General features: G+C 35.5%; 1 protein-coding gene across 5 annotated transcripts in view; it reads right to left on the minus strand.

Moving 5' to 3' along the window:
* NAALADL2 (N-acetylated alpha-linked acidic dipeptidase like 2) overlaps nucleotides 1-12,476 on the minus strand; it is a 1,351,869-nt gene that overhangs the window by 956,949 nt on the left and 382,444 nt on the right. The window contains exon 1 of one of the 5 annotated variants that reach the window (XM_084769010.1): nucleotides 4,638-4,846. The exons of 3 other annotated variants lie outside the window; for them this stretch is intronic. In XM_084769010.1, the coding sequence (XP_084625136.1) occupies nucleotides 4,638-4,680 (43 nt within the window). In that variant the 5' untranslated portion in view covers nucleotides 4,681-4,846. Of the gene's footprint in view, nucleotides 1-4,637; nucleotides 4,847-12,476 lie in introns of those variants that run through there. One more of the 5 variants, XM_084769009.1, reaches the window with a different exon arrangement.

A 12,476-nucleotide genomic window follows, 5' to 3' on the forward strand; every position in this document is an offset into this window, starting at 1 on the left:
TGTCTAGATTTGGCAAACTTTCCACTGGGCCCAGCCAACATTTCTGTACCCAGAATCAAGTTTTATTTATTTATTTTTCCCTGCTGAGTATTTTGTAGATTGTAAATATTTCTTCTCTAGAATGAAGGAACAAGGAGAAAAGCTGTTATCCCCAGGGCCCAATGGCACCCACCATGCTGTGAGGCAAGCAACTGGTAGGCACAGTGTATGTGGGGGCGCAGTGAGGACAGTCTCTGCTGAAGTTCACTGCCCTTTACCTTGTGAGAACACAAAACTCCAGTAGTTTACTCAGGAATCTTCAGTGTGAACTAATATGTATGTCCTTTACATGAGGACCGGAAGCCTTGGAAACATCTAAGGATAAAGCCTGAGAAATAAGATAGGAGAAAAGTTCACAGGGACTGAGTTCTGAAGGAGTACAGTTTTACCTGATCCTTTCATGCTTGCTAATAAGATACATGGAGAAGCAGAAAATTTAAGTCATTCATGGTAGAAAAAGGTTTAAAAAGCCTTTTTATGACCAGTGGTGGGTTCTAGGTAATCCTAAACTGCAGAATAATTTAGGTAGTCAGACAAGAAAGGAGATCCAGCACATTCAGGCCCTTCCACATGTGCTCCAGACCAACAGGCAGATCTGTGAAACTATACACACCATACAAGAAGATAGTTCCTTTCCTCAGCAAAGGGCAATGCTTGGAAACCACATGCCTATTCCTTAGGACTCACTATTTAGGTGTGTTATTCATGGTTTGCATTCTTTCTTAACCTACATAATTCACATTGGAATTCTGAATATATTATGAACTTCCATCACAAATTTCATATCTTGAATTCTCTGTCTAGTTACATCGACATGGAGACTCAAAGACGTTGCTTCTCATGTTTGCAAAGTTGATTGAAGGCCCTTCATATTAAGCTGAAGACAGAATTGGATTGACTAAATTACATGAGCTCAACATCCCATGCTGTTGAGATATGAAAGATCAATAGAGCCTGTGTTTCAGTAACAAGAACATGTACAACCAGGTACTTGAGTGGACCATAGTATGTGTGTGTGTGTGTGTGTGTGTGTGTGTGTGTGTGTGTGTGTGTGTGTATGTGTGTGTGTGTGTATGTATGTATGTATGTGTATATAATAAGTATATACATATGTATGTGTATATATGTATATGTGTGTATATACACACACATATATGTGTGTATGTGTTATTCATAGATTGCATTCTATCTTAACCTACATTATTCATATCTGAATTCTGTGTGTACATAAACATACACATATGTATATATGCTATTTCATATATATGATATTTCATATAAGCAGCAGCAAAAACGGAGAATACGATATGTCTATTACTAATGCCTGTGTTGCTGTAACATAAAGCCCATAGGCTGGAAGTTTATCATCAACACAACTTTACTAATCACAGTTCTGAAAAACAGGACATCGAAGATCAAATGTTGGCATCAGGCAGGGAAGTTCCTGCTGCATCTTCACATTGCAGAAGGTCGATGTGTAACAGAGTACAACTCTTCACACCCACCCTTCCTATAGCTGCATTCAGCTGCTCAAGATAGCAGAATGCTTATAACATAGATACCTCCCAATGGGATTGTCTCCATTCACAGATTCTTTCCAACCAACACACACACATTTAGATCATATACCCTCCAATTCTGCCTAGAGGTGGCCCACTATGTCAAATAGTCTAGAAAAGTCTTTAGAAAAGTCATGGCTCAAAGGCACATATTCTAGTGCCAATGTAATAATACTGAAAAATTCTCAAAGCCAAACTACTTGTCACCCAGCTATATGTTCCACATAAGAAGAACAAGATCTGAACATAGTATTTCAAATAGAAAATGTCCATTTTGAGACAAGTTAGCAATAATTATATATATATAATTAATTTATTCATATTACATCTCAATTGTTATCCCATCCCTTGTATCCTCCATTTCTCCCTCCCTCCCATTTTCCACTTACTCCTCTCCTCTATGACTGTGACTGAGGGGGACTTCCTCCCCTTGTATATGGTCATAGGGTAGCAAGTCTCTTCTTGGTAGCCTGTTATCCTTCCTTTGAGTGCCACAAGGCCTCTCCATCCAGGGGACTTGAGAGTTTTATTTTTTTTTATTATTATTTATCTTTACATTTTTCTTCTGGGACAGGGTTTCACACTATATCTTAGATTATCCTAGGACTCACTATATAGTCCAGGTTGGCTCTAAACTCTTGGCAGATCTTCTACCACAGCCTCCCAAGGGCCAGGAATACAGAAGAGCATTACCCCAGCAACCTCACAATTTTTAAAATAAATATTGTTAGGTAAAAGGTAAAATCAATCTTTGAACATACTTTATTCCATTTATTTGCATCATTTTGAAACTCAGTTTCAGACATAGGAATAGGTAGGCTATAGACAACACAACAATCCTAGGATGCTCTGGAAATGAAAATTCTTAAGTTATAATTGGTTCTTTAGATAGTAAATAAACATATCAAAGTATCTTACCTTTACACACATAAATAAAACAGAAGATTATCACTAAATTGATTCTTTATATAGTAAGTGAATTCATAAACAGTTTAACATGTCTCTTTATTTTTCTGTGAATCATACTGAGATGACAGTATGTCAATACTCCAAGAAAGGTCTGAAATCTCTGTAGCTTTGCTGAGGAAACATTTCAACTAAGATAAGATCAGAAGATGACAGAACAAAAGTTATCTGAGTCTCAGCAGCCCACCTAAAGGGAAAAATGACCCCTGTTAAATGGGCCCAAGGCTTCTCCGGCTTCAGTAGACTTACACAGCTAAGAGCACCATTCTCTAGAGTGAGGCACAGCATTAAGCTGATGTAGTACATCCCCTCTTTTAGGTCAAATCTGTACATCTTTTCCTGACATACTCTGATTAGAAATTCTGAAGTTGATATATTTGTTACCTGTAAATGAACAGGAGAGTGGGAAGCCATACTCTGCCAGAAATGTAAATGAAGGTACCAGAAAAAGAGAACCTCAGCAAACACCAGTATTCAAATTATGGGATTCAACATATTCACTACTATCCTCCACACAGGTGTGGGTGTGGGAGGAGGTTCAATCATTGAACTGTATCAGCATAGCCTACCCAGGGCTGTCAGATGCCAGGAGCCATATAGATTTTACAGAGACTAAACTTATATAGTTCTTGTACAATCCAGGTGCCCCTCATGAGTTTCTTAAAGAAATTTACTAGTTGTAGTTAATTCCTTCTCCAGGAATACTATTACATAAATATACACAGACACATCATTTATGTATGTGTGAGATGCATATGACACACCCACCATATCCCCCCACATACACATATATGTTATGTATTGTATGTACAATACCACTTGGTTAATCAAATAAATACAAGTAAATTATTCTCATAAAATCATTGTAAATTATACTTTTTTTAAAAAAAGTAAATGGACCTTTAAATTTTGTTTTTCTCTTCAACTGGATTCATCAAATAAGATTTTATTAATTATAATGAAGAATATTTTCTAATAACATTTTACACAATATTTCAGAAGGTATTTTAGAAAAGATACAAAGATTTTAAAAAAAAATCAAGATTTGGCTATTCTCAGGAAAGTATAGTGAAGATTAATGAAACCAAAACCAAAAAAAAAAAAAAAAAAAAAAAAAAAAAAATCAGTAATTTATGTGTAAATTGAACAATGCACTTTAATTATCAAGCAGGTCTAAATGATCTGTTGTTTTTCACAACTGTGTTATTTTTCACAGATGTACCTATATTTTATTGAATGAAAATTTTAATATCTTATAGTTTTTGATAACAAACTTTTTATAACGTCACAAGAATACACCTAAACAAAAGAGTAATTATTGAATACATTTTAAAAATTATGTCCTGACCAAAATATTATTTTATAATTCTGGCAAATAATATTCCAGAGTAGAATAATAGAAACATTGAGAAAAATATTAGAAGAAAATTGTATGCATATATTTTCTGAGAAAAGAACTTCAGTTTAAAATATGGGGTGAGTGTGTGTGATCCACTTTGCATTACTTTCCAACAAATTAACCATGGCTGCCTAATCTAGCCAAAGTCAACAGAGCCAATCCTTCAAAGGCCAAAGGTATTCAGTTAAGTAAGATATGTAAAAAAGCCACTCCCACGCTGATAAGCTAGACCTCAGAGACCTTGTTTTCTTCATTGAAAGACTGAAGTTACAATGATTGCATGCACAGTTAACCTGTAAACCTGGGTGGTGGTGATGAAAGTATTGATTACAAACAAAACAGCCACATGTACAGGCAAACATAAATGTTCTGCCAGTGCTGGGGAAAGTGTCCCTGAAAGCCCACTGAAACCCAGTAGCTTCACACTGGGGATGGCAATGCTGTACCTATTTTCCATTATACTGTGATTCTCTGTTTGTTAAAGGAGTGAGAATAACAGTGAAAACATTCATCCTCCACAAAGCTAAAATCCGTACCTCTCTACCCCATCCTCAGAAATACCTCAGAATACAATGGTGAAACATGCACACAAGCACACTGTTCACCAACTCACAGAGGTAGCAACACTACTGAAGTTTCTGACTGACAACATTTCAAAGGCTGTTGGCACTTACCTTGCAAAGCCGTGTTAGGTGGACCAGCTTCATTCTCTCCCATTTTGTTCTTTCTTTTTAAAGGGGGCCAAGCAGTTTCGGGTTGTGTCAGCTGCCTTGCAAGCCTGTGACCTTCTGACTTGCTACAGTAGTATTGTAACAGGACACTACCGGCTTTCTTCTGTGAATAATTACACTCTGCTTCCTGAGTTACCTGGCCTTGCAGGACCTGTTTTACTATGAAATGAGCTCACATGCTTTCTTCCAATGTCCTGTTACTAAACAGCTTCACAAAACACGGCTTTGTTTCAGTTTTGACATTAACTTTCCCCCTGAGTTTTGGGGCGGTATTTCCAACACTACATAGTTCACGGGCAATTTTTTTTTTTTTTGTCTATTTTTATTTTCCTTTTAGTGTTCTTGTGTTTCTCTTAGAGATGTATAATAAAATTTTAAGTAAATTGTGGATGATCTGTTTCCTAAATGAAAGGAATAAGCAGCATGAGAATCTGCTTTGTAGGAGAGGTAGGGCATTAGTAATCCCTGATGTAGAATAATATCTACATCAGGAAATTAGTAGGAAGATTGAAAATAATGTGTGACTGCTAAATACTGAATGATGGATGATGAACCTAAAATAAAGGACTCTTTTCCTCTTTCTCCTTTCTTCTCTTCCTTCTTCCTCCTGTTTTTGCTTTGGGTTTTGTGGGGTTTTGTTTTACCTCAGGTAGAAAACACACCAGCTCTTGCCTGACAACAGATATGACTGTGAGAGACGGACTTGAAGGGAGAGAGATGGATGACATAAGCCATGATCAGTGTAGGGAGAAGATGGAAGTATTTGGGAGCTACTGTATGAAAATTCATTTTTCACATTTATGAAATTATCAAGAAATAAATACAATAAAATTTACTTTATGAAGATGACATAACACCATTTAAAGCCAGTAATTTCATCATCTAGTTTCCTAGAACCATGTTTTTTTTTTCATTGAAGTTGAAATTTTGTTAGGCACTTGGAATAATAACATCTTTATGTTAGTGTCCAATAAGATGGTTCAGACTCGTACTGGTCCTGTTGACATCATTTGCATACTTGGATACCTAAAACTCACGGTAGAAGTAGGGAACTCATTCCCAAAAACTTTTCTTCTGATATCTACATCATGCAAGTACACACACACACACACACACACACACACACACACACACACAAAATCAGGTTGGAATTCACACAGAAGAGCTACTATAATGCATTCTGATATGCTTCTAGAAATCACATTTTGTATTCACATAATGGAAGAACCATATAATATTAAATATTTCACCATAGTAGACAATGATTACATATGTGTGTGTGTGTGTGTGTGTGTGTGAAAAATCTCATAAAATGTATACTTAAAAAAATTTTAAAGTTTTAGTCTCTTGATAACTGTCCCAGGCGTATCAATGTAAATATAATGATAGTGGAAATCCTAATTTGTGCAAGCAACCTAAAACAACTCTGTAGAATAGACGATGCATTTTATATCACACCTTGCTCCAAGTCCCCCTCATTCCAAGACCATGTGATAAACAGTGTAGTGTAAATGTCTGTATACTGCTTTAAAAGGAAAGGCAATTCAAATTTAAAGTACATGCACACACACATATAAGTGTACATTCTGTTACTTAACAAACTGAAAGTATTTTTTAGAAACCCTAGGCTAAACAAAGTGCAACAGGAAAGGATTATAGCAGAGCAAAACTAGAATCATGAAGCTATTAGTTTGGGAAGTTTGAGATGCACAGCAATCAACAGGAAAGCTCATGAGCATGCAGAGTCAGCAGGAATGCCAAAACATGAAGACAATTTTCTATGAAACTCCAAAAAATAAAATAAAACCAAAGCTACAAACAAACAAACAACAATAACAAAAAAACACCCCCGAAAGATATCCAGCTGTGATTGCCAACTATGACATGGGTATTTCAGACAATACTAATAACTAAACAAAAACACCATTTAAAAGCTGTTAAGAAATAAAGTTTTTCTAAAGCACCACTGGTAGCTAACTCATAAAGAAATAGCACTGAGGTGAGATGAGAGGTTTCCCATGCGTTAGAAGCATTTGTTTCCTTTCACGTATTAAAATACATGGATACATTCAAAGTTAACACAGGAATAACAATGGTTAAACTAAACACCGAATGTTGTTGTCAACCCACCAAATGCAATCAAAAGTAAGGCATCAAAAACAACATTATGATGATCAGAGAAAAATAGTTTATAATTTATTGGTTTTTAATATTTTTTATTTTCCTTTCTCTTCAATTTTCTTCTTCTGTCCCTCTTTCTTTTGTAATAAAGCCACAATGCCATAACACGCTTTCCTAGAAAAGGATTCCAGGAGAACTGCCTTTGTTCTGTTCACAGTCATAATGGGCCACTACTTTCTAGTGAGAATGTTCCTCTGAAAGCTCAGGTTTTACTTTCCTGCTGACTGCATGCCAGCTAGGATTGTTAAAGAAAAGAGACAGGAAGATTAAAAGTCTCCCAACTTCCCCCAAGCAGCTGATCCTTAAAATAGACTTTCTTCTAAAGTGAAATGGCTGCTGTCTTTCCTACAGAGACCTGATTTATCAAATGAGGAAAGGTATGAACAGAGCAATATCCACTGAGCATCTCTGGATGGCATTCATGGGATGATAGGAGATGATAGATAGGGGAAAGCTATGGGAAAAAATCCTAAGAGAATGCTGAAAGTAAAGCACCTTATCACTTTGGGGGAATGAAGTGCTAAAGACATCTTAGCAATGCTAAGAATGAAGAAATTAAAGAATAAAGGTAGAAACTCCAGTGTTGGATTTAAGGAGCCATAACTTATCACCCGGAGTCTTTAGCCCCTCTATATCCTAACATATCAATTAACTCTAAAATACCATTTTACACACTAGTCAAGGATTCTAATGGCCCAACCTTGCTCTGAAAAAAGCCAGGCTATTAGATCATTTCTTACTTGTTGAGTTTAGATCTTCCAGATTCATAACTATTTAGTAAATGTTGGTGGTTGTGAAACAAAAATTTAGTGCATACTTCCTTCTTATTAAAGTATAATAATGAAGTTATGTAGGCATATATAGGAGATAATGAATTGGGAAATGTTTTAAATTTCCAGTTTCTCTCATTTTCAGTGTCCTTTTCCTTCTTATATTACCAGTGCTTTAGTTCGAGAGAACAGTTCATTATATTTAGTTTCAAAAAAAGCCTCAGAAACTAATTTTACTCAACATTGGTGATGAATTTTGAATTAATATATTTAAAATTTCATAATGGTGTAAGCGAATTCACTGATATTCACTTACTTTCATCTTTCCTGAAATAAAACAATTAATTTTTTTCAAAGATGAAAGCATAAGATGCATTGAGAACTTGGAAAAATTTAAATTATTAAAGTTATTTCTAAAAAGTTTTTACTCTCTAATGGTAATTGTAAGAGATCAGGAATCTTGCACAAGATTTTTATATATTCAGATTTCATAGCTAGTTGTCTTTAATATAAGATCTGAAATATTTTATAAGAATTCTTCACATTCCAGTTGTCACTATGCATCTGAAATCCTGTGCCATTGGTGAGATTTAGGATCTCAGTAATGCAGGTCCAGGCACAAGTCACAGAGCCAGAAACACAAGCAATGGCAAAGAAACTATTTAGACTATATTTGGGATGCAGGCATGAGATTTAAGTTTAATCAGAGAAAGAACTAGGACAGTGTATGTATCATTAACCAGGCTTGTTCAAGTTGTGGTCTAGCTAATCATCCTGGGTTTTCAAGGTATGCCAGGAGAAGTTGTTAGCATTTGAATAGATAATCTGGTTCCCACAAATGCTCCTGTTTGGAAGTCACCTCAGAATGTGGTGGTATGCCTGTTGAGGCTCTGATATTTCTTGAATCCAAGGTAACTTCAGATTTAGGATGTGATTTGAGATTTTTGGGTGCCTTTTCGAAGTGTGGAAAAGGACTTTGTAAAAGATGATAGAAAGATATGTTGCTGTTCTTAACGTCCTCAGCATTTAAGGATAATGGGCCAGATATCAGGTATTTTAGCCCATCCCATAGATTAACATGTCTTTGCAGAGTCAAATAAGTGACTCACCTAAAGGAGACAAACAAAAGGAACCCAGAAAATCCATGCTTTAATCCTATGTCCAGTTGTGTTGTGAGCTTATTAGCCAAGAGATGAGGCAAGGCATAATAACCATAGCATTTCAAATAAGGGCTATAATTCTTCTATACCATTCAGGACCTTTACCTAACTAATAACAGTTAACTAGGTAGTGCTTATGTGTGTACACACGCACACTCAGATGGTGCTGAAGATAAAACCCAGGCTTTGCATGTGCTTATCACCATGATCACTGAAATGTATCCTTAGCCTGGACTTTTAATAACCAGTCTTAGAGCTTTCTTCTAGTCACATGGTAAATGTATGAAATACGGTAACAAGTGTTTGCTACTAAATAAGCACATTAGGAGTTCTGTTTGTGTTTCAAATCTTGGTTAAGTATGGCCCTGCTGAGTGGCAAATGTCAATGATTAAATTCAGAAATCTTCTGATACAAAGAGAAACATATATGTAAAGATAAAAGAACAACATTTAAATTAATTCTTACTATTCCTTTTCCCCATTAACATCATTGAAAATAGGTACTTTTTTTTACATTTATTTTTTATTTTTGTTAATGTTGGAGAATACAATATAAGTTGAATAAGACTATTTCCAAATTATGAGTCATGGTTAATGTCAAGTATATAATTCCCATGACCAGCTTTTATCTGCCTAATCACATAAATAAAAAGAAATGCATGGTTATAGGTAATTGGGCTCATCACTAATAATATGTTCAATGGGTTGAGAGATATTTATTTTTTAAATATATTTTATTAATTTATTCATATTACAACTCAATTATCATCCCATACCTTGTATCCTCCCAATCCTCCCTCCCTCTCATTTTCCCCTCAATCCCCTCCCCTATGACTGTGACTGAGGGGGACATCTTCCCTCCCCCTTTATATGCTCATAGGGTATCAAATCTCTTCTTGGTAGCCTGCTATCCTTCCTCTGAGTGCCACCAGGCCTCCCCATCCAGGGGACATGGTCAAATATGGGGCATCAAAATTCGTGTGGAAGTCAGTCCTCACTCTCCACTCAACTGTGAAGAATGTCCTGTCCATTAGATAGATCTGGGTTGGGGTTCAATGTTTACTGCAGGTATAGTCCTTGGCTGGTGCCATAGTTTGAGCAGGCCCAGAACTACCTGTCATAATGTTCTTCTTGTAGGTTTCTAGGACTCTCTGGATCCTTCTATTTACCCATTCTCCCATGCTTCTCTCACCTAAAGTCCCAATAGGATGTCCTCCCCTCTGTCCTACTTTCCTGGTAAGTGAAGACTTTCATGGGTCATGCCCATTGGGCTAGTGTCCAGATATAGACTTCCAACAGAGGAATATCAAATGGCTGAGAAACACTTAAAGAAATGCTCAACATCTCTAGTCATCAGAGAAATGCAAATCAAAACAACTCTGAGATTCCATCTTACACCCATCACAATGGCTAAGATCAAAAATTCAAGTGACATCACATGCTGGCGAGATTGTGGAGAAAGAGGAACACTCCTTCATTGCTGGTGGGAATGCAAACTAGTACAACCACTTTGGAAATCTATCTGATGCTATCTCAGAAAAATGGGAATAGGGCTTCCTCAAGACCCAGCTATTCCACTTCTTGGAGTATATCCAGAAGAAGCTCTAGCACACAAGAGGGACATATGCTCTACCATGTTCATAGTGGCCTTATTCATAATAGCCAGAACATGCAAACAGCTTAAGTGTCCCTCATTAGAAGATTGGACAAAGAAACTGTGGTACAATTATGCTGTGGAATACTACTCAGATATTAAAAACAAGGAATTTCCAAAATCTGTGGACAGATGAATTGAATTAGAAATGATCTTAATGAGTGAGTTAACCCAGAAGCAGAAAGAGTCAAATGGTATATACTCAGATTTCCTCTTTAACATGCATAGTCTCCAAGGAATCAAAGTCAGCTCAGCACTAACACACTTTCATATCTGTCCTTATTGCAACACTACCCACAATAACCAAGGTAAAGAACTAGATAGGCAAGTGAATGTGAAATGAGAATGTGGACTATTGAAATAAATGTGACCTTTGTTTGGCCATAAAGGAGAAAAACTGTGTGGATCTATATACAATCATCTGTGATTCTAGGTGCTATAACTGAGGATACAATGAACATACCATGGTTTCTCTCATAGGCAGATTTAAAGTCGAGTCAACGATCGGGAAGAAAATGGATTATTAGGAAATAATATATATTTGAAATATATATGTACATATATAATTACAATGAGACTCTGGGGTTATGGAGGAGTCTAAATAAAGGGGAAGTGAAAGCCAATGAAGACAGAAGACCCATTGGAGGGCTTGGGATTCTAGGTGTGCACTGTCAAACACAGGTTAATGTGCTATTCTAGGTCCCATGTTGAATGTCAGTTTGGTCAATCATATTAAAATTTAATTTCTGGATACTTACTTCACATTTAATTTTACATTTAAAACCCCTTTCCTTTAAATAAGCCACAGGATAGAATCTCTTATTTCTTAGCATTTTCTGTAAGTATTAAATATCTCTTTATCCTTAGACTTAATGAATGTAATTATAAATGTGGTTGAATTTAATCATATCACATTGATCTTTAATTTCTATATGTTGTTATATTTTTATTTTTGTTTTTTATATTGATCATTTTGAAAATTAATTTTGGTATTCAATTTTATTTGCACATTCTCCTTCATAGTCAGCATTTCTTCCATTTCTCAATAACTTAATTTCACTTTCTCCCCTTCTTTTTTTTTCCTGCTTAAACTATTTAGCTGTAAAGTACTATGAAGTACCTTCAAATAATATATAATTTCACATGCAACTAATTTAGAAACTTATACTGCTTTCCCTGCTTCTGTCCTGCGTGATACCGATAGCACACATTTTCTGAAATATATGCTGTAATGCCACACAATATGCTGCTATTATTCTTGCTTTAAGTAGTTAGTTATATTTTAAGTGCATTCAAAAGGAGAGAAACATTTTCTTATATTTAAGGAAACATTCACTATTTTCCACTGTTTCTCCCTTTGTGTGGAGGCAAGTTTTGTTTCCTATGGCTGCAAAAGTGCTCTTGAGTATTCCTTCTGGTTCCTGCTTGCAGAAACAGAATTCTCCCAGCACTTATATGTCTGCAAAAGTGTTGATTTAGTTTTTGCTCTAGAAAACACTTTTCCTGTACAGAACAGTTTCTTTTTCTCTTCCCTTTCTTCCTTTCTTCCTTATTTTCTCTCTTTGCCCCCAATTTCCTCCATTTTGTATATTATCCCTTTACTGTCTGGCTCACTTTTTTAATAACCTCTGACATTTCTCATCTTTAATTATCTGGAGTTCAGTAAACACCTTTTGCTGTTTTTATTTATTTTTGTGTGTCACTTGTTTTAATTATTATCATTGTGGTCTGAGTATACTTTTGTTTGTGTGAATTATAGTTACATTTTGTTAAGTTGCTTGAAGCTCTAAAATTAGAATGTTCACAAAATTCTTTTTAAATTTGCCATTATTTTTATATCTACTTCTGCATTTTTCTTTGCTTGTACTGGTCTATAACTGTATATATTAAAGAAGACAGATATAAATATGGGTATGCAGTAAGTCAAAGCTACACCTTTGTATTTTTAGTTTTTTCTTTGTTTTAATTTCCAGAGATATCATGCTATTTTTTCATAGGCTAGCAATTTTTAGTGGTA

The sequence above is a fragment of the Acomys minous genome, assembly GCF_964271855.1.
Source record: "Acomys minous genome assembly, chromosome: 19".
Taxonomy (NCBI): Eukaryota; Metazoa; Chordata; class Mammalia; order Rodentia; family Muridae; genus Acomys; species Acomys minous.